Genomic DNA, 27585 nt, shown 5'->3' with positions numbered 1-27585 from the left:
TTACCTTACTTATAGAAGGCTTCCCTGGTAGCTTAGCTGGTAAAGAACCCACCTGCAATGCAGGAGACCCCAGTTCAATTCCTCAGTTGGGAAGATCTGCTGGAGAAGGGATAGGCTACCCACTCCAGTATTCTTGGGCTTCCTGGGTGGCTCAGAGGGTAAAGAATCCACCTGCAATGCGGGAGACCTGGGTTTGATCCCTTGATTGGGAAGATCCCCTGGAGAAGGGCATGGCAACCCACTCCAGTATTCTTGCCTGGAGAATCTCATGGACAGAGGAGCCTGACAGGCTACACTCCATAGGATTGCAAAGAGCTGGACACAACTGAAGCAACTTAGCACAGATGCACACACACAGAGGAACAAAGGACAGAACAGTAAATAAGAACGTCAGTTTGCCTACATCTCTGCTGGCACTGAAATATAACCATGCTTCTTCATCTCTGACAATCTGATAGGTAGAAAAAAAGTCTCACTGTGGATTTAAATGTTCTTTTATTTAAGCAGGAGTGAAGCCGGAAAATAGAAAATGGACGTAATGAGCATGAAACTAAGCAAAAAGATTTCTGGGCAGAAGGATGAAAGCATGCTGGCTTTTCCCAGCTGTCTATAAGAAAATGGGAACAGAGAGAGATTAACTCAAGAATGAGATTCTCAGCATTTGAATGGAAGTTAGAGAATACAAAAACCCAGGCAGTATTTGGGCTTCCCACGGTGGCTCAGTGGTAAAGAATCTGCCTGCTAGTGCAGGAGGCACAGGAAACGTGGATTCAGTCCTGGGATTGGGAAGATTCCCTGGAGGAGGAAATGGCAACCCACTCCAGTATTCTTGTCTGGAGAATCCCATGGCTACATAGCCTGCCATGTAGCTTGGCAGGCTACAGTTTATAGGGTCACAAAGAGTCAGACACGACTGAGCATTGAGGCAGTACTTGCTAGACTCTGGATTAAACTGTTCCCTATCCCCAACATCTCCAGAAGGTGAAGTTCAGTTCAGTTGCTCAGTCATGCCCGACTCTTTGTGGCCCCATGGACTGCAGCATGCAAGGCTTCCCTACCCATCACCAACTCCCGAAGCTTACTCAAACTCATGTTCATTGAGTTGGTGATGCCATCCAACCATCTCATTCAGGACTGACTTCCTTTAGGATTGACTTGGTGGATCTCCTTGCAGTCCAAGGGACTCTCAAGAGTCTTCTCCAACACCACAGTTCTAAAGCATTCTTTGGCACTCAGTGTTCTTTATGGTTCATGACCATACATGACCACTGGAAAAACCATAGCTTTGACTAGACAGACCTTTGTTGCAAAGTAATATCTCTGCCTTTTAATATGCTGTCTAGGCTGGTCATAGCGTTCTTCCAAGGAGCAAGTGTCTTAATTTCATGGCTGCAGTCACCATCTGCAGTGATTTTGGAGCCCCCAAAAATAAAGTCTGTCACTGTTTTCTCATCTATTTGCCATGAAGTGATAGGATCAGATGCCATGATCTTAGTTTTCTGAATGTTGAGTTTTAAGCCAACTTTTTCACTCTCCTCTTTTACTTTCATCAAGAGTCTCTTTAGTCCAGAAGATTAAAGTTTCACATATTAAGATGTGGCCTCAGGGGACTTACTGGTGGTCCAGTGGTTAAGACTCACACTTCAAATGCAGGGATAGTGGGTTCAATCCCTGGTTGAGGAATTAGTCACCAGACTCCTCTGTCTATGGGATTCTCCAGGCAAGAATACTAAAGTGGGTTTCCATTTCCTCCTCCAGGGCATCCTCCTGACCCAGGGATTGAACCCATGTCTCCTGGAACTCCTGGATTGGTAGGTAGACTGTTTTTACCACTGAGCCACCTGGCAAGCCCTTAACAGATGAATAAAGAATATACACAATGGAATACTATTCAGCCACAAAAAAGAATAAAACACTGCCATTTCCAGCAACAAGGATGGATTTAAAGATTATCATACTAAGTGAAATAAGTCAGAAAGATAAAGAAAAATACTATATGACACCACTTATATTTAGAATCTAAAATATGACACAAATGAACCTATCTACAAAATAGAAAGGGACTCATGAACATAGAGAACAGACTGGTGGCTGCCAAAGGTGAGGGGGTTGACGGAGGGGAGGAATAGGAAGTTGGGATTAACAGCTGTAAGCTTTTATATACAGAATGGGTAAACAAACTATATTCAATATCCTATAACAAACCATAATGGAAAAGAATACATTAAAAAATATATGTGTGTAACTGAACCACTTAACACAACAATCAACTATACTTCAATAAATAAAAAAAAAAGAGTTAAGCCAAGAATCACCTCTTTCAGGAATCCTTCTTGTTCCCTTCTAAGCTGAAGTAGCTGCTCCTAACTCAGTGCTCCTCCTGCCCTCTGAAGTGGAAGTGTTAGTCGCTCAGCTGGGTCCAACTTTGCGACCCCAAGGACCAGAGCCCGCCAGGCTCTTCTGTCTACGGGACTCTCCAGGCAAGAATACTGGAGTGCCATTCCCTTCTCCAGGGCATCTTCCTGACCCAGGGACTGAACCTGGGTCTCTTGTATAGCAGGCAAATTCTTTACCTTCTGAGCCACTCACACAATACCCTCCCATCTAGCACACAAAAACCTCGTGCTCTTACCTGCTTTTCCCACTAGAGTGTAGGCTCCCCAAGAACAGAAAGTCTCTCATCTCTCTCTTTAAAAATATATGTGAAATAATAGAGACAATATAAGAGCCCAGTCCCTGGCACAGAGCTCCTAGACTGCTGGAATTTCCCGGGTGGTGGTAGCAGTGTCTTCTGTTCTCATGAGGTGCCTCTGGGTGGGCTCCTGGACGGTCATAAAGACCAAGCCATGATCAGAAGCTTGAGATTTTCATCCCCCATCCACAGTTCTCCAGAGATGTGAGGGGGCGGGAAATGAAGTTCATTATCAGTCATAAGCCTTCAGGAGCAGAGACCTTCCCGGCTGGTGACCCTGGGGAGAGGCTGGGAGCGTGGACCCTGGGGAGGGTTTGGGAGCTCCATGTCTCAGACTGCACCCCTTCCCCACACACCGCTTCCATCTGGGTGTTCATCTGTATCCTTTATCACATCCTTTTACAATCAACTGGTAAGCAGTAAAAAGTGTTTTCTTTTCCTTTTTTTGGCCAAGCTGTGTGGTATGCGGAATCTTACTTCCCCAACCAGGGATTGAGCCCAGGCCCTCAGCATTGAAAGCACGGAGTCCTAACCACTGGACCACCAAGAAATTCCCTAAAAAGTGTTTCCTTGAGGACTGTGAATTCAAATTAACCACTACAAGGAGGGGTTCTTGGGAAGAACCTCAAGTTTGTAGCTGGTTGGTCAGAGGCACAGGGAACAGCCTGGACTTCGGACTGGTGTTCCCAGGGGGAGGGTGCAGTCTGGTGGGACCGGGCCCTCCACCTGTGGGATCTAACGCTGTCTCCAGGTGGACGATGTCACAGTCAACATAAATGACAGGATCCCTGCTGGCACTGCAGACGTGCTTGGTGTCAGAAGAGCTGAGGGGGACAGTGGTTAGAGTCAGGAGAACACAGGAGGAGAACTGGGTTTTTCCTGCTCAGATAAACACTATTTGTGCTCACCAGTACTTCTGACCCCGCATCCTGTGGACGTTCCCGGGGATGACCCATACACTCCCCTACCTGAAGTGAGAAAGGTGGGCCCAAAGGGCTGTTTACTGAGCCAATGGAAGATGAGGAGAGGGAACAGATGGCGCTCCCAGGGGGGAGCATGCGAGGGTGCTGTGCCTTCTCTTTGCTGACTTCTCCCCCAGCCAGCCTGGCAGCCTTGTCAAGACGCTGCACTGGAAGGCGATGGGCGTCCTACAGCCGAGGCTAGAGGTCCCCTGAGGATAGAGACCCCCACCCGCTGCATATAGTGCCAGGGAGAACACGTTGTGCTGATTTAACCCAACAGAGCTGTAGGCTTGGTCTTTACCACTAAGAGGACCCCAGGTGGCAGTCTCATCCGCCCATAGATAGGTCACAGAGGAACTCTTCTTTCTGGTGGCTATTTATGCATTAAAATCACAAACTTCTTGAGTTACAGTGACTCATTCACTTCTCTGAAGAGTCAAAGCATGAAAGGCATGTTCAACAGTGAGAAAAAGTGTTTAAAAGACAAGCACATGAGGGATTTCCCCAGTGGTCCAGACTCTGTGCTTCCACTGCAAGGGGCTCAGGTTCGATCCCTGGTCAGGGAACTAAGATCCCACATGCCACATGGTTCTGTCAAAAAATAAAATATATAAAAGACACTAACAATTATTATTATTATTATTTTTTTTAGAAAAGGGCAAGTGGATGAGCCACAGATGTGTGTTTCCCTGTTCTCCCTAATCCTGGAATAGAAAGTAGTGCTCGTTTTCTGCAATACATGAAGACCCCGCCAAACGACACCCTGTTGGTCTAAAAATAGTAATGCGTTCCCATCCCCAAAAGGAGCAGTTTGTTTTCATTGGTAGAATCAAATCTGCACCGTTGTGATGTTTATGTTTAAAATCATCTAGTAGGGAAAAAAACCCATCTAGTAGTTAAGGACTTCCAGAAATATCCGACTAGCGATTGGGTTTAAACATCGAAGGCAGATACCGGAGCTAGAAATATGCCATGGGTAGTATGGTTCTGTACATTCTCTGATTTGGGAGTCCTTCTATTTTGGGCTTCCTTCCTCAGGGTTCCCGTGGCTGGTGCCTTGTTAAGCAGTAAACTTGCTGCACTGTGGTTATGTGATTTATGTGTGTATTTGTGTCAGGATGTGAAGGGCAAAGAAGAGAGCTGTTTCTATTTGTACCCCTGAGGTCGCCAATGCTTTCCTGCCCCAAACTAGTAGATTTTTATAGCAAGTACTTCTTGAATGGATGAGAGAATAATTCTGGTTCTTGGGGTAGTTCCAATCACACACTGCCAGGAAGAAGGTGTCTGAAAGCTACAGTTCTCCCTGCCTGCACGGTGAAGTTGACTGCAGCCCGTTATCCTGTATTTACTGAGCTGCCTACTGTGTGCTCAGCACTGCACTGCATGCAGGGGAGGGTGGCAGGGGTCTAGCCTTAAGGAGACTAGAATTTGGGAATCAGAGCTGAAAAGTTTAACTTCCCTAGGACAACTGGAGCCAAAAAAGATAATGACAAGTGTTGACGAGGATGTAGAAAAACTGGAACCCTCATACACTGCTGGTGGGAATGTAAAATGGTACAGGCACTCGGGGAAACAGTCTGGCAGTTCCTCAAAATGCTAAAGAAAGATTTACCACATCACTCAGCAATTCGACTCCTACGTAGATGACTAAGAGAAATGAAAATCTCTGTGCACAGACACTTGTATACAAATATCCATAGCAGCATTTTTCATAATAGCCAAAAAGTAGAAGAAACCACCCAAATACCCATCACCTGGTGAATAAAGAAAATGTGGTATATTCATACAATGGAATATTATCCATTTATATGAAATGGCCAGAAAAGGCAAGTCTAAAGAGAAAGAAAATGGATCACTGGTTGTGAGCGGCTGGGAGGACAGGGGGTGTCAGGGGGTGACAGCTAAGGGCTGCATGGTTTCAGTTTGGTGTGATGAAAACGTTCTAAAATTGATTTTGGTCACAGCTATACAACTCTGTGAATGTAACGAAAGCCATGGACTGCACACTTTAAATGAGTGAATCGCAGGTACATGGATAGTATCTCAACAAAGCTGCTGAAAAAGTGGCAGAGGAAATTTCTTCCATGGGGATGGAAAGATCCTAAGAAACCCTCAGGATAAGAGGGAAATCCCTGCCTGAGAAGATTCTTCCAGGAAATCCGATGGAGAAAAGGGTTCAGACTCTCGCTGCCTGAAGTTGATTACTGAATCCCATACCTTTAGCCACGGAAATCATGCAGCCCTTTTACAAAGATCTCTTGGGTTTTTAAGAAGAGAAGTTCCATTTTTCATCTCCCCCACAATTCATATGAAAAATCCATAAGGAAAAGCCTCCCCATTTTGCTACCCCAGGAAGGCCAGATACTTGCATCTCTGCCTAAAGAGATCTTTGGCACGTTTCAAACCCCAAGGGTAAACCAACGAACTATTTCTCAGCCATGGAAATGTCAAACATTTAATAAGCACATCCTGCAAATCTCTTTAACGTAGTCAGAGATTCTGCAGACTAGGACTTAATGGAATGAGCAAAAGAACACATTTTATAGGAAACTGTAAACGTTTTACAGTTGCTCCAGGAGAAACAAGTGAGAGAGACTGCCAGCTGCCCACAAAGACCCATTCCCCCTTGGTCTGGGAGCTCACAGCTAGACTGTGCTTCCCTGTTACTGGCAGGTCAGGTACAGTCATGTGACTGAGTTCCAGTCCCTGGCATGAGAGTAGATGTGATCCCCCACTTTCTGCTGGCCCAGAGAGGAGCCTGGGGGTGCTCCTTGATGCTCTCCCTCCCCTGGGCTGGTTGGAGACAGGTGTCGGATCAGACAGTAGAGGACAGCTGAGTCATGTGATGGAAGGGAGCCAACCCCTGACTGATAAGATGAAGGGAAGTCCCCTTACCATCCATCTGTATACTTGTCCAGGGCTGTCCCATCAATAAGGAAAAAACTTTATCATGTTGAAGTTACACTGTAGGGTCTAACTGTTACAGCAGCTTCAGTTCAGTTCAGTTCAGTCGCTCAGTCGTGTCTGACTATTTGTGACCCCATGAACTGCAGCACACCAGGCCTCCCTATCCATCACCAACTGCCAGAGTCTACCCAAAGCCATCTCCATTGAGTCAGTGATGCCATCCAACCATCTCATCCTCTGTTGTCCCCTTCTCCTCCTGCCCTCAATCTTTCCCAGCATCAGGGTCTTTTCCGATGAGTCAGCTCTTCGCATGAGGTGGCCAAAGTATTGGAGCTTCAGCTTCAACATCAGTCCTTCCAATGAACACCCAGGACTGATCTCCTTTAGGATGGACTGGTTGGATCTCCTTGTAGTTCAAGGGACTCTCAAGAGTCTTCTCCAACACCACAGTTCTAAAGCATCAATTCTTTGGCGATCAGCTTTCTTCACAGTCCAACTCTCACATCCATACATGACTACTGGAAAAACCATAGCCTTGACTAGATGGACCTTTGTTGGCAAAGTAATATCTCTGCTTTTTAATATGCTGTCTAGATTGGTCATAACTTTCCTTCCAAGGAGTAAGCGTCTTTTAATCTCATGGCTGCAGTCACCATCTGCAGTGATTTTGGAGCCCAAAAAATAAAGTCAGCCACTGTTTCCCCATCTATTTGCCATGAAGTGATGGGACCAGATGCCATGATCTTAGTTTTCTGAACAGCCTGTCATAACTAACAGGTCAATTTTAAGAGCTTGATGTATGGTATGGAATGCCAAAGATAAACAATTCTTAAATTTTTAAAAATTTTCTTGGCCGTGCCGCATGGAACTTGAGCCCCCTGCACTGGAAGGTGGAGTCTTAACACTGACCCACCAGGGAAGTCCCAACAAACAATTTTAGACTTCAGAGGATTCCACCAGAGAGATCACTTACCCCCTCCTCACAATGACCATTAATAGTTTGATATTATAATTATTTTTTAAAAAGTTCCCCTTTGATTTCCAATTTCCTGCATAGAAAATGGTAAGGGTATAAGTGATTTTAATCATTTCTGTATTTTCATGCATTTTCTAAACTGTCTATAATAGCCACAATGCCTTGACAACTAAAACATTATTAAGATACAACAAAGCTCATGAATAAATAGATCAAAGAAGTGGAGCAGGCAGGCGAGTAACACCCATTACATACAAGAACTTGATATATGATGATTACATCATAAATCAATAGTGAAATGAGTTGTGTTGGCTTTGTTAACATCTATCCATACTTAGAATAGCACCTGGCATATGATAGATGCTCAGGTAAATATCTGTTGAATGAATAAGCAAAAGAATGACAATAGGGACTTTCCTGGTGGTCCAGTGGTTAAGGCTCCGCACTTCCAATGCAGGGGGTATGGGTTCAATCCCTGGTGGGAGAACTAAGATCCCAAAAGTCACTTGGCATGACCAGAACACATCCAAATAAACATTTTTTTAAAAAAAATCCAATTAAAAAGAATGACAGTAACTTCGTATCAGTGAAAGAAATAATTTCTTAAATAAGGACCCAAAAGTACACACTATAAGATAAAACTTGACTATATCTAAGTTAAATATTTTGTGGCAAGGTGACTATAAACAAAATTTTAAAACTACAGAAGGGGGTGAGGAAGGAATTGAGGTATTTATAAAACACACGATAAAGCAGTAATAGAAAGCTCTTTTCCAGTTTACATTCTATCTCCAGCATAGTATAGACAGGCAACATACTATCCTGGTTAGGACCACAGGCCTTAGCTAGAGTCGAACCACCTGATTTTGAAACCTGCCTCCCCTACTTCCCAGCTGTGTAACTCGGAATATATTACTTAACCTCTGTCTTTCGGTTTCCTTGCCTGCAAAAGATGAAATTTTCAAAAGATGGTGTTCCCAAAATTGTGAGGATAAAATGAGTTAATATGTTAGAAGTTGACACAGAGAAATCACTCAGTCCATGAAAGCTATTATTACCATTATCCCGCTTTATTTTTCTTCATATAACTTCTTGAGAGCTAAGAATATAGTATTTATTTGTCTTCCTCTGACTAGAACATAAAATCCATAAGACAGCCTCTTCCATTGTATTCTTAGCACCTTAACAGTGTCTGAGGTGTAAAACAAATATTTGCTGGATGAATGAGAAATCAATGTAAAAATCACTAGGAAGATAAAAGACCAAGAGAAGAATGGGCTGAGGATATGAATAAATAATTTGCAAAAGAGGAAATCCTAATAGTCAATAAATTTATGAAAAGATGCTCAACTTCACCAGCAGTAAGGAAACTGAAAATGAAACCACCTCAGATTCTACTTTTTCTCCTTGATTTGCCAAACATTTTCAAGTCTAATAATACTGGAAAAATGTGAGGAAAGGGAACACTTATATAATGCTGGTACAAGCATTATGGTAATAAACTAGCACCCCCACCATAACTATCGTCAATATCATCATCACTACCATCCTCATCACCTCCACCATCATCACCACCATCACCACCACCACCATCAACACCACCAGCAGCATCATCATCACCCCAGCAGTATCAACCATCAACAGTAACACCACAATCAACATTATCATCACCACCACCACCATCAACACCATAATCAACATCACCCCAGCAACATCAACCATCAACACTAACACCACAATCAACATTATCATCACTACCACCACCATCAACACCATCAACACCACAATCAACATCACCCCAGCAACATCAACCATCAACACTAACACCACAATCAACATTGTCATCACCACCACCACCATCAACACCATCAACACCACAATCAACATCACCCCAGCAACATCAACCATCAGCACTAACACCACAATCAACACTGTCATCACTACCACCAACATCGCCATATCCACCACCATCACCACCACCAGCAATACCACCATAACCACCATCACTACAGTCAACATCATAATCACCAGCATCATACCACCATTCTCATCACCATCATGGTTGTCGGCAGAACAATTAACACTTTAGTGCACTCACGGGGCAAGCACCTTACATATATCTACTGTGTAAACTATCACAACAACTCTGTGAGGTTAAGTCCTCTGACTCTAGTTACTCCCAATTTACAGAAGAGGAAACCACAATATGTAGAAGTTAAGTACCTTGCTGAACATCACAGCTAATCAGCAGCAGAGCCAAGGACTCAAATCAGTCACTCAGACTCCAGGATCCAGTTAATTACTATGCTATATCATGTCCTATTTATGCACTGCCACTGGCTGAGTATCTGTTTAGATATTTCCTGGCAATCTCGAGGTCTTCTTTGGGCAATCTCGAGGTCTTCTTTGCGGAATGCCCTCTTCTTTTGTGAACATTTTTAAAAAATTAAATGGGTGGTCTTTTATTGAATAGTAACAGATCTGTGTGTGCTTCCCTGGTGGCTCAGAGGTTAAAGCGTCTGCCTCCAATGCGGGAGACCCGGGTTCGATCCCTGGGTCGGGAAGATCCCCTGGAGAAGGAAACGGTAACCCACTCCAGTATTCTTGCCTGGAGAATCCCATGGACGGAGAAGCCTGGTAGGCTACAGTCCACGGGGTCGCAAAGAGTCGGACACGACTGAGCGACGGAACGGAACGGAACGGAACAGATCTGTGTGTGTTTGTGTATAGGTGTGGATGTGTTGTTTGGGATCTCAAGTCACTTTACTGAGAGGGAAATGCACTACCCTCTCAGTAGAGGGTAGTGAGAATATATATATGAGGTGATTTTGGCACAGTTTAAGAAAAATATAGGGGTCACTCAAGGAGCATCACAGTGCCCAGTTGATGGAAGAAAACTCACAGCCCCAGCTGCAGGGGAGTTGGGCTGAGGTCAACTCAAACTCTCCAGAGTACTGGCCACAGGCTGTTCCCATACTCCATCAGGGCACCCATCTGAGACAGGCTGATCACGTGGCTGCCCCACTCAGAACTGATTTTATTGACAGTTCAGGTTCTCTCAATAGAAGGGCCATGAGTGAGTCTGGTTTTTTGTTTGTTTTTGCCCACACCATTCATTATGTGGGATATTCCCCAATCAGAAATCGAACCCCTGCCCCTGCATTGAGAGCACAGAGCCTTAATCACTGGACTGACAAGGAAGTCCTGAATGATGCTGTTTTCTCAGCAGCCAATCTGTGCGATTCCAGCCACGACTTCTTCTGCTTCCTCCCCAAGTGTGATGCACAGTCCAGAGCAAGAAGCCAACCTTGCCGCTCTCAGCACCTGCCTTCATCACAGCATGACCTTCAACAGGATTTCAGCCACCTCATCAATTAGGGAGCTTCATCCCTAGCTCAGCAACTTCCTTCCCCAAGGTTCTTTAGAACCACATCGTCTCTGGTCAAAGCAGAAAGTCACAGAGAAGACCCTGGAGAGCTCCAAGCTCAAAGCTACCCTAGAATTCTGTGACCAGTGAGGAGCAGAAACTCACAGTGAGGAGCCAAGGAGACAGCTACTGAGGCTGAAGCATGGGGCAGCGGCCACAGTGGGACCAGCCAACAATCCCAGTGTTTCGTGGTCTCCAGCAGTGGCTCACCAATAAGCCCTGGGCGATCCTGGCCCAGCTAGAGTAGGACCCTGGACGATTCCCTTTGCTAGTTCCTGGTCTACAGTTTGCTAACCAATTCCCCCTTTTAGATATTGGGCTGTTCCCAAGTTTCCAGTTCTTTCGGCTTTTACCATAATCTAAATGTGGGAAAACAGGTTCTATCTCATTAGCCTTCTTTTTTCATGATTATTTCATTATTATCCAACACGTTTGAGGTTTGCTTCCCATAAAAATCCAATTCTTTCATGTTGAGGTTTGACAGAAAACAACAAAATTCTGTAAAGCAATTATCCTTCAATAAAAAAAATAATTAAACAAACAAAAACCCAGTCCTAATAAGGCTGTGGAAACATGCTCAGTCGTATCCAACTCTCTGCGACCCCATGGAATGTAGCCTGCCAGGCTCTTCTGTCCATGGAATTTCACAGGCAAGAATACTGGCATGGGTTGCCATTTCCTCCTCCAGGGGAACTTCCCTACCCAGGGATCGAACTTGAGTCTCCTGCTAACTCATCATAAAATTCTATCAATATGCACTGGCCAGAAACAGTCCAGTGTGAAGTTTAGTTTGTGAAGTAAGACTTCTTTGAAGATTATCCAAGATCAGAATGAAGGAAGAAATATTTTAAATGCTCCTAAAAACTGTTTGTATATCTTTAAGATCATTACACATAACTGAAAAACTAAATATCAACTGTCCAGTTATTCCACAAACAAATTTCTTAAAGGTGTATTTGCTTGCATTGCACTTAAGACTGTTCCAAGATGAAATGGTGAACCAAACAAGTAGAAAAATCAAGTTTTTCAAAAAGGATCAAGGGTGTTGGTAGATCTAGACTTCAAGATAATCCAGATCACTGAAAAACTACACTATTTCCTACAGCCTTTCTCACTCATGCTCACAAATGTTTTTATGATAGAAGATCAGCCCATACACAGTTACACAGTAGCTCCCACTTCTATGACTTTTCTCATTTCCGGATCTTTCAGAGTGAAGGAAGATGATTAACAAATCAAAAAAAATTTTTTTTCTGGCTGTGATTCATTTCAATATTTCATTACCACTGTTAAATTTAATAAGATTAATGTGCCAGCAAAGTTCACAATTTGATGTGCTTTTCAAATGATATTCCTATTTCTGAATTCTCTTGCTAGATCCAATTTTCATTTTTAATAATACTTCCTCTTTTGAATAATTCCAATGATGCTCATGGACCTAACCAATTCTCTCATTAAAGGAATGTTCTATGTTTTGATGAAATCCTTATGGTTACAGCGTGGAACAAAACATTAGGCTCCCACTGCCCCGCCATACTCCCAGAAAAATCTGATGCAGAAGCGAGGGACAAGATGTGCCTGGCGGGGAAGGAAAATCATCATCTCAGGCAGTTAAATATGTGAGGAGGGGCAAGGAGGCTCCAACAGCAGGAAGGTAATAGCATCTAGGCTGCAGGGATTCCAGGGACTGATGCTTCCAAAGGGGTAGGTAGAAACACTGGAACAATTTCTGCTCTTGCTTGACCTCGAGTAGAAGAGCTGAGTGATGAGTCTGTGACATGAGACCAGGTGCAAAGGCCAGAAACGAGATGCAGAGACAACATGATTTCAGCGGGCGGTCAAGGTTCAGAGGCCGAGTGGAGGCTGTGCAGGTGGCCTTCTTCCCCGGGACTCACAAAAGTGAACTTAAGAGTTCTGAAACATAAAAGGACAGGACCTCCCAGATCCAAAAGGGAGCCAGAGGTCATGGCCCACTTTGGGATGGTAGAGTAAAGAGACAGGACATTTTTAAAAAAAGCAAAAGCAGATGCAAACTAGTACACTGAGGATGGATTAAAAAAACCACATCCTACCTTATAGCACAGGGACTATATTCATGCCCCGCGACAAACCAGAATGGAGAAGAACGTGAAAAACACACACACGCATAACTGTGTCACAGAGCAGGAACGAACACAACACTATAAACCAACTATGCTTCAATAAATGTTTTAAAACAAATGTAAAAAAGCACAGAGCTCAGAAAACGTGTCTGAAAGAGAAGGAACAGCTGGCAATGCCTAGGATGACAGCTTAAAGGTGGGGACAAGTCAGGAGTCAGGAGGGACAGGCGTCTGTCTTTTGCCACTGTTTATATTGCCCCCGACCTTTGGTCTGTGAAAAACAGAAGGTTAATCCAAGGAGCTCTGGGGGCCTCACAGTACCTGAGGTGCAAGGTCTCTGGTTCTTAAACCTGAGGGATGGGACAGGGCTCAGGACAAAGTGCATACTTGTTAAACCCTATGAGAGCCAAATGCTTCAATTTCTCAATCAAGACACTCATACCCAGAGAGATTCATTGACCTCTATTTCGACATCTGACTGAAGGGGAGTTTTTTGATTCCTTATTTAAAACTCATTTCCACACACCACACTGCCTGCCTAAAACTTGTTATTGGGAACGGCTTTTATTCATGAAGAAATATTTTGAAGAAGTGCTATACATCCAAGGATATTTGTTTCAGTGTTGTTTCATTAGCACAAATGATTGAAAACAGCCTCATGATCTAAGAACAGGGGACAGATTAAATGAGTAATGGGACATCCATGCAATGATGGTACACAGTCTTTCAAAAAATTAGGTTCAGGGTTTCGCTGGTGGGCTCAGTGGTGAAGAATCCGCCTGCCAAAGCAGGAGACACAGGTTCGATCCCTGATCCTGGAAGATCTATACTTGGGCCACAAGTATTGAGCCTGTGCTCTAGAGCCCAAGTCACAGCTACTGAGCCCATTCACCCTAGAGCCTATGCCCTACAAAAAAAGAAGCAAGCCATTGCAATGAGAAGCAGCTAGAGAGTAGCCCCTGCTCGTCCACAACTACAGAAAAGCCAATGCAGCAACAAAGATCTAGCATAGCCAAAATTAAAAATAACTAAATAAAGCAATAAAAATTTTTTTTGAAAAATGAGATTGAGGGAATTCCCTTGCAGTTCAGTGGTTGGTTAGGATTCGACGATTTCACTGTCAAAGGCCCAGGTTTAATCCTCTGTTGGGGAGCTAAGATCAGTGCAGCCAAATAAAGAAATAATGAGATTGGTCTATGGGTTTTGATATGTAATAGCTTTCCCTGATAGTTGGTAAAGAATCCATCTGCGTCCAACGCAGGAGACCCCAGCTTGATTCCTGGGTCAGGAAGATCCACTGGAGATGGGATAGGCTACCCATTCCAGTATTCTTGGGCTTCCCTGGTGCCTCAGCTGGTAAAGAATCTGCCTGCAATGCGGAAGAACTGGGTTTGATCCCTGGATTGGGAAGATCCCCTGGAGAAAGGAAAGGCTACCCACTCCACTATTCTGAGCTGGAGAATTCCAAGGACTGTATAGTCCATGAGGTTGCAAAGAGTTGGACACAACTGAGCAGCTTTCACTTTCACAAAAATATGTGTATGGATTTCCAAGATACACTGTTAAGTGACAATTCAAGGTGCAGGAATGAAGGGGCATGCTGCCATTGGTAGTGAATACCTGTTCCACATAAGCACGCTCGTGCACACATGCACACACCCCACAGCCTTGTACGTGTGTAGGATGCCACCAGGAGGACACGTCAAGAACTGGCATCAGAAGATGCTCACGGGGAGGGAAACTCAAGGCTGGCAGAATAAGTCCTCCTCACAGGATACCCTTCTTGTGCTTTTTGAAGTTTGCACCATATGCTCATACTACTAATTAAAAGAGACAAAGGTCCCTGCAAAGTCAAGGGTGACATACAGAAGTCCTGCTGCTAAGTCGCTTCAGTCGTGTCCGACTCTGTGCGACCCCATAGATGGCAGCCCACCAGGCTCCCCCTTCCCTGGGGTTCTCCAGGCAAGAACACTGGAGTGGGTTGCCATTTCCTTTTTGTTACAGTACAAGTCGAGCTGTGCGGGTCAAGTCCCGAAATAACAGTAGCACAGGACACAGACGCTCACGTCTCTCTCCCGGGAACGTCGTAGCTTCCCTCAATGGGGAAGTTCCGCTCTCCTGCCTACAGTGCACCATGTGGCCCTGCGACAAGTCACGGACCTGTGAGCCAGAGCTTCCTTCCGGTGAAACAAGGGTCTGCCTGAGAAGATGGCTGGGGGGTGGGCGTGGGGGTGTGACGGCTGCAGAGGCACTGGGTGAAGGATGCACTGGGTAAGGGCCACAGGGCCTTTGCCAGGGGCTGTCACCCTCAGTTACAATGACTGGGGAAGGCGTCATGAAAGAAAGGGTGATGGAGCTGGACTTCGAACTTGGAGAAGAGGCCCAAGCGGGAGAACTAAGACACCACTCTCAGAGGGGCACCGCGGGAGGCTGCGACCTATTGGAGGTGGGGTGGAATGGATGCCACTAAATCCCTTCGGTGAACCATTATGTCTGACATTGAATTTGAACTTGTTTTCTGCCTTAGGCTATAGTCAAACCTGATTCATTGGAAAGACCCTGATGCTGGGAAAGATTGAAGGCAGAAGAAGGGGACAACAGAGGACAAGATGGTTGGATGGCATCACCGATTCAATGGACGTGAGTTTGAGCAAGCTCTAGGAGATGGTGAAGGACAGGGAAACCTGGTGTGATGCAGTCCATGGGGTCACAAAGAGTCTGACACGACTAAGCGAATGAACAACAAACAGTCAAACCCTGCCCTCTAGAGTCACAAAACCTTTATCTAATGCTATATTTAGTGGTTCTTGGTGGGGGAGGTGGGAGGAAAGAGAACTAACTGTATTCCACTCAGGGTCAAAGGTTTAGGGAGTGGAGAAAAAAATGGCAACCCACTCTAGTATTCTTGCCTGAGAATCCCATGGACAGAGGAGACTGGAGGGCTACAGCCAATGGGGTCGCGACACGACTTAGTTACTCAACAACAACAATACTTAAGAATTCCAACTATCGAACTGTCAAACAAATTTTAATCAACCATGTTAAAAGAAACATTAGATTATCTGCATAACCCCTCCAAAGAAAATATTACAGAATCATCTCACATGAAAAAAGCAATCAGAAACTAATCAGCCAAAATGTAAATAAAATTGTATTATAAAGATGTGTCAGACAGTTATAATTTAAAATATGATGTTTCTCTGGATATAATTATACTTGTAGTATTTCTCAGATTTTTTTACTTATAATCTGTTTTCTCTTCTCATTCCAATTAAATACCATCTTTGGTTCTCATTGTGTAAAAAAAAAAAAAAGTCTAGGGAGAAATGCTACAGGACCCAAAGCATTCAGAGCTAGTGATGGGGGAGACAGAGGCAACAAGGACGTGCTGGAGGACCATGAAAACCTCAGTAGCCACAAGACCCCCAGGAATATGTCTGAGCTTGAGCCATTTTGTTAGATATTAAAGAAAAGAGTGATCCTGGAAGGTAAAATGATACGGAAACCCTTGGGTTTTAGAAAAATGAGGAGAAAAATCCCAGCAGCTTCTAGACTGAAAATAAGGCAAAACAAAGAAAAAGAATATGGTTGCCTATAAAAGAAAGAGAAGCAGACAGGCAGAGAAACATCTGTTCCACTAAATGCTAAAAGATAATAAAATAATGTTTACGGAGCTTGAAGAAAAACGATTATCACAGAATTATGCTTGCATCCAGACTCTGGTTCATGCAAAAAAAGCATCTTCAGACATATAGGAGGTTAGAAAATATATCATCCACACACTCTAATATAAAAATTAAATGAGAAAATACTCAAAGAAGAAAGGAGAGGGTGCAGTTTATAAGAAATAGTGGTTAGCAATGAAAACAGTAAAGCTGTCAAGACGGTTTAAGACTTTTTTAAACTATCGATGTGAATATAACACAATAGTTAAGAAAAATGCTTTAATATAATACAAGGGCAAAAAGAAAGGAAGCCAGATGGAATTAAAATCCCAGATTATTTCAACAAAACCTAGGATATGCAAAGGAAGGAGAAATCCAAATATCCTATACAGTTAGTCTTGTTTGGTAGTAGAATATTTTAGACATTGGTTAATTTTTTACATTGATAGAGAAATACAGGAAAAAAGCATCCTTGTTAGAAACTGAATGGTAATTCCCAGAAGATTAAAAATAGGATATAGAGCTCCTAAACCATTAGAGGAGAAAAAAATAAAGGACGTATGGAAACTTGACATATTCTGTAAAACACCAGAAAAGAATGAGGAAGTATTCTGAATACCAAGAAAGCTTACAAAATTCAAAGGCAGGATATGATCTGAGCTGTCTAACACATTGGCCACGACCCACATGTGGCTATTAAATTCTAATAGTTTCGAATTAAAACGGCATAAAATTTAAAATTCAGTGCCTCAGTCACACTAGTCACATTTCAAGTAGCCAGTGATCTCTGTATCAGACATTTTCATCATAACAGAACAGTCTAGCAGACAACACTCACAGCCAGTGCAAAATACAAGGTAATATGAGTCTATATAAAGTATGATCCTATTTATGTTAAATATACATTTACACACACATTTAAATATATAAAGGGGTACCCAGGTGGCTCAGTGGTAAAGAATCCACCTGCCAATGCAGGAGACACAGAGTACTTGGATTCGATCCCTGGGTCAGGAAGATCCCCTAGAGGAGGGCATGGCAACCCACTCCAGTGTTCTTGCTTGGAGAGAATCCCATAGACAGAGGAGCCTGGTGAGTTACAGTACATAGGGTCACAAAGAGTCAGACATGACTGAGCACACATGCACATAAATATATAAACACTGACTGAGTCAGTGAAAAATAAAAAATAACAAAAGCATCTATGTAACGTATGATCTTACTTATGTAAACATATGTGTATATATATGTATATAACTATAAATAAGTATAAATTACACTGTTAATAGTGGTATCTCTAAGAAGTAAGATAACTAAGCGGCTTTAATTCTCCATATATCTTACTGTTTGTATTTGCATTAAGCATATTACTCTTACAGTAAGTAAAAGTCATTAATGTATTTTCAATGGGAGTAACCATAGACCAACCAACCAATCTCTTTCTTGAACTTGGTTCCAAACCCTGGGTTAACCCAGTAACTGACTTTAACTTATATATATCTACCATGTACACTTGGGTTAATAGATAATTTCAAGATAGCACAGCATGTGTCCAATACACTTAGAGATTCTAGAGTTTGGCCAAGCCCTGCAAGAAGTTTGTTCTGAGCCCCAGAGTGATAGCACTCTTTCAGATGGAAACTTTGATCATTTTAAATGTTATTTCCCAAATCAGGAGGTTGCTTGAACAAAAGTTGTTAGCTCACCTTTCCATTTAAAAATTTACAGTATTAATGTACGTGTGTGTTGAGTCTCTTTGATGATGTCCAACTCTTTGCTACTCCACGGACTGCAGCCCACCAGGTTCTTCTGTCTATGGGATTTTCCAGGCAAGAATACTAGAGTGGCTTGCCATGCCTTCTTCCAGGGGATCTTCCCGACCCAGGGATCAAACCTGTGCCTCTCATGTCTCATGCATTGGCAGGCGGGTTCTTTACCACTAGCGCAATGGATAACAGATCACATTTCAGAAAGAGCAGTTTTGAATTGTCCCTTAAGTTTTCCATGACAAGAAAAATCTCTTGAGAATTCTAGTAATTTTCTGCATCTTCCCACAGACCCTACAGTTGACTGAAGAGAAGATCAACAACAAAGTCAGAACTAACGACATGGTGCACAGAATAGCTTCCAATATCTGCCCCCCGCCGCAAACTGGAGGAAAGAGAAGAGAGGTTAGGGTCTCTGTTAAAAGAATTTCAAAGTTTTAAACTTTCCCAAATGCCAGATCTTTAATTTTTGTAAGAAAAATAATATATTTAAAACGTCTGGGAATAACCCTCAAATACCAAAACTATTTCAGGTCTACCCTAGGGGATGGTTCAGTCACTTATCTGCCAACAAAGACATCGTCATATATGCTTATTTTATTCCCTATGTAAATATGCTTGGTAACTATTCACCACAGTGAATAATGAGGGGAAAGTTCTCTGGGTGAAAAGCGGATGAGACACATCAATTTGTCCAGGAAATATGCACTTTGAAAGTCAGTGTTGGTAAAGCAAGGAGAGAGATTTGGTTCTGCTGCCAACTTAAATGCTAATTTAAAAGAATCCACCTGCGATGCAGGAGTCACAGGTTCGATCCCTGGTTTCAGAACATCCCCTGGCGGAAGAAATGGCAACCCACTCCAGTATTCTTGCCTGGAAAATCCCATGGACAGAGGAGCCTGGTGGGCTACAGTCCATTAAGTTGCACAGAGTTGGACAAGACTGAGCACACATGCACACTTTTCTCCTGAGGCTCTAGTTTTAATATGTGTACTCAACAGTAGATGTAAATTAATTCTTTCAGACCACAAGTGTACTATTTAGTGAATGACTGCTCTGTGTACTGACCCATACCTAGTGGCCTCAAAGTGATCATTCACCTTTAAAATATCCATTCCTTCAAAGCCTCATTATTTGTCACCTGATTTCAACTGGTGGAGAACGAAGAGGCCAGGTGTAGAAAAGAGGTGTCTTTCAAATTTTAACATTCATAACCTTGAGCTACTTAAGAAAAAAAAAATCTAGGTTTCCACTGAGCAATATCATCAGTACCCAAGCCAAATAAAACACAATTACTCCCCCAAATTTGGCACATGCCATCTGAATTCAAATCCAAAAAAGTCGTCCAACTAGCACAGCCACTTGGATTTTTACTAATCTCCTTACATTTTCTGTTCTGTTCTGTTCCGTCGCTCAGTCGTGTCCGACTCTTTGCGACCCCGTGGACTATAGCCTACCAGGCTTCTCCGTCCATGGGATTCTCCAGGCAAGAATACTGGAGTGGGTTACCGTTTCCTTCTCCAGGGGATCTTCCCGACCCAGGGATCGAACCCGGGTCTCCCGCATTGGAGGCAGATGCTTTAACCTCTGAGCCACCAGGGAAGCCCCCCTTACATTTTAATAGACTACAATAAACCCATTACAACAATTTCTTCCTTCTAGAAGCTTAAATCATGTTATCTGTTCTTGGGTAAAATATTTCAGTCCATTGAGCAGCTCTAATTTTGAGTAGCTGTGCTAACGTATAATTAATGTGCGGATGCACTAAACTGAAAACCTCGGAAGAAAGCATGGATATGCTTCTAGGTGTGAATGTGGGAACTATACACAGCCTCCTGCAAGGTTCTTGGGGACAGCTTCCCCATCACCGCTACACAGGTGAGTAATTTTCTGTACCATGGGACATTCTTGACTATATAAGCAAAGAAGTACATAATCAAACCTTCAAAAGGATGAAGAACAACAAATAGACATTATAGCGGAGAAGACAGACTGTTAAGGATCTTGCTAGAAAGACAGGTGCTAAAGTTTGGGTGGGTAACAACACATTTGCATCTGTGCCCATTTCTGGCACTAGTGCCATTGTTTCAATAACATATCTATATTTACCTATCTATCATAGACAAATTTCTATCGCTGCATAAACAGAACTGGAGCTCAGATGTCTGCAGAATTTCCCTTCCTCTCTTTTAAAAAAATATTCAGACTAGAAGTCTAACATTCTGTACTTGCAGCTGCCACTGAAAAATATTCATGCCGATGAAAGATACATTTAGTCAGCTTTTCTTTCTTGATCTCTTGTAATATTTTATAACACTTTAAAACTCAAAGTTCTTGTCTTAAATAAATCTCCAAGCAGACGTTAAATAGAATGTAAATACTCCACACTTTAAATCATCAATCATTTAAAGAATCCTCTCCATGAACTGAATAAATAAGCCATCTGTGACTAAGGCCTCCCTATCATGTTTTTAAGCTGACCCACTTCTTCGCCAGTCACCATGGTTTGCAAAAATCTCACTTCTAAAGGGATGAGTGCTGGGCGCCAGAGCATAGTTCGAATCCAACAGGGTAAAAGGGTAATTAATGTAAACACAAGTTGGGATTTAAAATGACCCCCCTATCTATAAAAAGAGAACTTCAATAGCCCCCTTCACCGGAAGCAATCTTTTCCCCCCAAAGGAGAGCGAATTAAGTCTGCAGCAGGGGAGAATGGGAGCCAGTGAAAGAAAGAAGAAAACTGATCAGGTGTTAAAACGCATGTCTTTGGACATCAAACAGCAAACAGGATCTGGTCGGGTCGGCGGGAGCGACTCCCAAGACTGAGTTGAAATCTGGGTCGGGACCGCTCCAGAGATGCGGCCTCGCTCGGCGGCGGCGGCGGACCTGCGCGACCCCAGGAACCCGACCGGGACCCCCGGCGCCCCCTGCCCGGGTCCGCGCGGGGCAGGGCAGCCGGGGCAGCACAACTTTCCGCAGCTCCCCCGCCAGCGCCGCGGAAACCAGTAAGGGCAAATCTCAAACTGCTCCCCGGCATCGGAGGCTCGTTCTCCCGGGGGTGGCGGCGGCTGGGGGAGGGGTGGGAGGGTCTGGGAGGACTTCGGGGGAGGATGACAAGGAGAGCAGAGAGGAGAACCACTTCCCACCGGCCGGGCCGCCACAAAGGGAAGGGCGTCGCGTTCCCCGCCGTGCCACCGAGCCACACGCCGGCTGGGATGCGGACGCGCGAGGCCGGCGGGTGACAGCGGCGTGGCTGGTCCCGGCGCCCCTTGGCCCGCCCGCGGCCTCGCCCCCGCCGCCGGCTCCCCTCGCGAGCCGCACCCCCGGACCTCCAGCCGCCCCGGAGCCGGCGTCCGCGCGGAGTCCGGGCGCGCCTACCCTTTGGCGTGCTCCGTCTCTTCCTCATTGTCCCCATCGATCCCGCACGTGTCCTGGTCGTCCAGCTCCAGGCTCTGCTGGCTGGCCGCGGACTCGCTGTCCTCCGCCATCTCGGCGGCGCGGGCTGGGAGGCGGCGCTCGACGCCGCGAGCGCGGGGGGCGGGCGCGGCGAAGGCGGCAGCGGGAGAAGCTCCCTCTAGCGCAGCTCGCCGTCTCCTCCCGGCGCGCCCGCCCACTCTGCCCCGCCTCACCTTCGTTCCGTCCCGCCTCGCCCCGCCCTGCCGCGCCCAGCCCCGCCCAGTCCAGCCTCGCCCCGCCCCGCCTCGTTCGGTCCCGCCCCGCCCCGCCCCGTTCCGTCCCGCCTCGCCGCGCCCCGCCCCGCCCAGTCCCGCCTCGCCCCGCCCCACCCAGGCTCGCTCCGCCCAGCCCCTCTGGGCTCGGTTTGGGGGCGGTGCCCGCGCCCCCGCCGTACTGGGTGGGGGGCGCGCGGGACAGCGGTACGGACTGTGCGCAGGGGCGTAGCCCTGGAACACGCCTCAGTCTTCTGAACGCCGCAACCCGCTGACCCCAAATCCTGAGTCTTCGTTTTTGAAGGATAGACAACGCGATTTTACATCTGTTCATGTTAAGAAGAGCTTTCAACTCTGCAGGAAATTCATACTCAGGGGTAGGCCGTGCTCAGGCCACTGATTTCCAGAACCCAAACCCCATCCCTTTGTAAAGGGATTTCATTTCATACGTCTTTGTAAAGGTTTCATTTTGTAAAGATTTGTAAAGAAATCTTTGTAATCTTTGTAAAGATTTGAAATCTTTGTAAAGATTTCATTTCATTCGTCTCTGTCCAGTGTACTTTAAAGTCAAAGTCTAAACAGAGTGCTTCCAGCCTTCCCACCTGCCCATTCCAACCGGACTCGCGGCCCTAAAACTCTTGACAGAGGACAATGTAGAGCTGCCCCTTTTTTTGCTGGACCGCTTAGCCCACAACAGCCATCGTGGGGGAAATGGGGCTTGAAGAGTGTCAGGGGCGCCATTCTGGCATCCTCAAGTGATGGTTATGACCTAAACCTCCAAGCAGAAGTGGGTGGCCTTCTGGGCTGAAATGGTTCCGAGTCTCTCCCGGTGAAGGCAAGAGGGTAAGGAGGCACTCCATGGATTGCCAAAGAAAAGGCACAGCAAGTCCAAACTCTTGTTTGTTGTTGCACTCTGTAAACCCCCGGTCCTTCCCTTTGTTCTCCTTTCATGGACAGAGTTCAGGGTCCCACTAGGTTATGGGAAGCCTGCATGGTTTTACAAAGGCAGTGGAAAGATAGTTAGCAGAAATGCCCAGTGCGGGGAAAGATACTTTAAAAAGCTACCTGTAATTTTTGGTGTGGATCCCTTTTTTTTGTTTTTTTGCAAAAGGTATTGAGAGCATTTTGTGACTTCTATTTTTTTCCCCACAAGTAAGACTATGCCCTTAGAATGATAGATGTACCTAAAAACAAAAATTGTAGAGCGACTTCAAAGTTCATCAGACTTTCATGACTGCCTGAGGTTGAGTCTGCAAAGGTTCTGAAAGAAGTGGAAAATGGGGCCAAACCACGAAGGAAATACAGGCTTTCTTTCACAATTGCAACGATTTCTGAGACCAGAAGTCACATGTGAGCTCTGGCTTCAAACTTTAGGCAAATATAGATCAGTGAATTTCCTTTGGTTCTTCCCTGTGGACATGAAGGTTGGATAATGGTAACCTGGTTGGGTAACCAGCAGAATCCTGACCAAGAGCATATCAGATCAGTTGCTATAAACTACTAGAAGGGTTCTCTAAAAAAGAGAAATGCAAATCAAAACTACCTCACACCAGTCAGAAAGAAAACCTCTACAAACAATAAATGCTGGAGAGGGTATGGAGAAAAGGGAACCCTCTTGCACTGTTGATGGGAATGTAAATTGATGCAGCCATATGGACAAAAGTATGGAGGTTCCTTAAAAAGCTAAAAACAGAACTACCATATGACCTAGCAATCCCACTGCTGGGCATTTATCCTGAGAAAACCATAATGGAAAGAAACACATTTACTCCAATATTCATTGCAGCCCTATTTACAATAGACAGGACACGGAAGCAACCTAAATGTCCATTAACAGATGAATGGATAAAGATGTCATGCATATACACAATGGAATATTTAGTTCTGTTCAGTCCAGTCGCTCAATTGTGTCCGACTCTGCGACCCCATGAATCACAGCACGCTAGGCCTCCCTGTCCATCACCAACTCCCGGAGTTCACTCAAACTCATGTCCATAGAGTCGGTGATGCCATCCAGCCATCTCATTCTCTGTCGTCCCCGTCTCCTCCTGCCCCCAATCCCTTCCAGCATCAGAGTCTTTTCCAGTGAGTCAACTCATCGCATGAGGTGGCCAAAGTATTAGAGTTTCAGCTTTAGCATCAGTCCTTCCAATGAACACCCAGGACTGACCTCCTTTAGAATGGACTGGTTGGACCTCCTTGCAGTCCAAGGGACGCTCAAGAGTCTTCTCCAACACCACAGTTCAAAAGCATCAATTCTTCGGCGATCAGCTTTCTTCACAGTCACTCAGCCATAAAAAGGAACAAAATTGGGTCATTTGTGGAGATGTGGATGGACCTAGAGCCTGTCAGAGTGAAGTAAGTCAGAAAGGCAAAAATATTGTATATTGATGCATATATGTGGAATCTAGAAAAATGGCACAGATGAACCTATTTGCGGGGCAGGAAAAGAGACACAGGTGTAGAGAATGGACATGTGGACAAGGATGGGGAGGGTGGGCTGAAATGGGAGATTAGGATTGATGTATATACACCATGTGTAAAATAGTGGGAACCTGCTATGTAGCATAGGGAGTGCAGCTCAATGCTCTGTGATGACCTAGAAGAATGGGGGAGTTGGGAGGAGGTCCAAGAAGGAGGGGATATACGTGCACATATAGCTGATTCACTTTGTTGTGCAATAGAAACTAACACAACATTGTGAAACAATTATATTCCAATGAAAAAAAGACCAAAGGAAACTCAGGAGACACATATTTATCTGAATTCTCAAGAAATGTCGCCTAAGAACCTCTCCAAAAAGAGTAAGAAAACAAATAATTCTGGAGAAATAAAGTGAGAGCACCAAAAACCAGTTGAACACTGGAAAGCAATGATAAATAGGGAATACGTGTTCCCCAGAATGCAAAGAAGTTGGCACAGGTGACTTTTCAGCAGTGGATGGAGGTATTACATAATACGAATGTGTGTCATCATTAATCATTTGAAGCAGGATAGAGTTTGCAGATGACCCTGGCGTTCTTAAATGCTATTGTTATGCATAGAAACAGTAGGATTTAACGGTGTGCCTGGCATACTGCTGTCCATGGGGTCTCAAAGAGTCTGACACGACTGAGTGACTGAACAACAACAATGCATAGAAACTCACTATATTTCTAAAAATTATGGCTTCTTTTCCCTATTTTAATCCCAGAGTTTGGGGGATTGGAACCAGATGGTAGCCTTAGAACCTCAGATCCAAGATTTCTTTGGGGGAAGAGACTACTGCACAACGGTTACTAGTGTGTTAAAAGAGGCTCTTGGAAATTTCCTATCCTACTTGACTCATCTCTTATTATAGATGTAAGATCATAGTTGTATAATTAGTCTTGTTTTATTTAAACTGCTGTAACTTTTTGCTTTAAAAAACTGTGCTATAATATGTGCAACATAAAATTTACCATCTTAACTGTTTCTAAGTATACAATTCAGTAGCATTAAGTACATTGACATTGTTGTGAAAGCCCATCTCCAGAACTTTTAAATCTTGCAAAACTGCTACTATAACCATTAAATATCTCCCTATTCACCCCTCTCCCCAGCCCCTGGCAACCACCTATGAATCTGACTACTTTCTATCCCTGTGAATTTGACCAGTCTAGATTCCTTGTATAAATGGAATTTTGCGGTCCTTTTGTGACCAGCTTAGTTCCCTTAGCAAAATGTCCTCAAGGTTCATCTGTGTTGTAACACGTATCAGAATTTTCTTCCTTTCTAAGGCTGAATGATATTCTACTGTATGAATAATATTGCACTGTATTGCAAACCAGAAGATCCTGAATTTTGAGGTTGATGCTATGATTTGGATGAGATGTTGGGGAGTTTTGTCGGGGGATTGATCCCTGGTCAGGGAACTAAGATCTCACATGCTGTGGAGTAACTAAGCTGTTTGTGCCACAACTACTGAGCCCATCTGCTACAAACTAGAAAGTCTGTGCACCACAGTGAAAGATCCTGAGTATCACGACCAAGACCCGAAGAAGCCAACTAAAATAAATAAACAAATATTTTTTTAAAAGAAGAAAGATGTGACTAACTGACCAGAAGGCAGATTGATAAATTCACTGCAAAGGTATGAATTCAAATCTCCATCCCTGTCACTGCAGCTCCTCCCATCAAGAGATGGAACCAATGTTCCCACCATTTGATTTTAGGATGACCAACAAAATTCAGCAGAACTGATGGTGTGGCAGTTTTGGCACATAGAATATACCCTTCTGCTTCCTCTATCTCTTTAATTCCAGCAAAAAAAAAAAATTCTGACGATACAGGGTGTGTATCTAGAATGCATGCATGCTAAGTCACTTCAGTCGTGTCCGACTTTGCGACCCCATGGACTGTAGCCTGCCAGGCTCTTCTGTCTCTGGGATTTCCCAGCAAGAACACTGGAGTGGGTTGCCATGCCCTCCTCCAAGGGATCTTCCTGACCCAGGGATTGAACCAGCGTTTCTTACGTCTCCTGCATTGGCAGGCGTGTTCTTTACCACTAGTACCACCTGGGAAGCCCCATGTATCTAGCATATATCATCTTTATTAATAAGAGAACTAATAAATTTTGGCCAAAGGGAATGTTAAAGGGATCTAGCCTTGAGAGGGTTTGCATGACCTGCTCTGCCCAGTGGAACATTTTCCCTCCTGGGCTCTCCCATTCTCGGTCAGTCCATCAACTGACCACGGACACATATGCAAGCCCCAGTGAGATCAGCATAACTGCCTAGCTGACCCATAGATGTGTGAGAAACAATCCATGGTTATTGTTTAAAGCCATTAAGTTGTGGAGTGTGTGTGTGTTTTTCTGCATCAATAACTAACTGATAAGCTACAGGAAAGCAAAGACCAAAAGAAAATCTTAAAGATGGACACATTCTTTTTCATCAACCGTGATAACTGTCTATATATCAGGTCTGTCTGAAAAAGACTCCTGCCAAGTTGATAATCTGCGCATTCCACTCTGTGCTCACAAAAACAATGCCTCTTACTTCGGCATTGTGTTAATTCTTCTTAATAGCCGGTCTGTTTTACACTCAGGTTGACTTGATCTTATTTTTTTAAAAAGTGACTCCATTTCTGGGCTTCCCTGGTGGCTCAGTACTAAAGAATCCACTTGCCAATGCAGGAGACATGGGTTTGATCACTGGTCTGGGAAGATCCCACATGCTGAGGAGCGATTAAGTCCATGCACCACAACTACTGAAGCCTGAGCACCCTAGAGCCCGTGCTCTGCAACAAGAGAAGCCACTACAATGAGAATTCCAGGTACCACAAAAAGAATAGCCCCTGCTCTGCAACTAGAGCAAGCCTGCACAGCAACAAAGACCCAGCACAGCCCTAAATAAATAAATAAATAAAATTATAATATATTTTAAAAAGTGACTCCATTT

At 44.3% G+C, this 27585-nt stretch overlaps 1 protein-coding gene across 2 annotated transcripts in view; it reads right to left on the bottom strand.

Annotated features, from left to right (window-relative positions):
* NMT2 (N-myristoyltransferase 2) overlaps window positions 1–22110 on the bottom strand; it is a 56704-nt gene extending 34594 nt beyond the window's left edge. For both annotated transcript variants that reach the window (XM_055429221.2, XM_088844062.1), the window contains exon 1: window positions 21876–22110. In XM_055429221.2, the coding sequence (XP_055285196.1) occupies window positions 21876–21985 (110 nt within the window). In that variant the 5' untranslated portion in view covers window positions 21986–22110. The remainder of the gene's footprint in view (window positions 1–21875) is intronic.
* Window positions 22111–27585: the final 5475 nt, after the last annotated feature.

The sequence above is a fragment of the Moschus berezovskii genome, chromosome 15 (assembly GCF_049115385.1).
Source record: "Moschus berezovskii isolate FMDL1 chromosome 15, NW_MosBer_1.0, whole genome shotgun sequence".
NCBI lineage: Eukaryota > Metazoa > Chordata > Mammalia > Artiodactyla > Moschidae > Moschus > Moschus berezovskii.
The sequence above is the reverse complement of the archived record's forward strand: the minus strand, read 5'-3'. Positions and strand labels throughout refer to the sequence as shown.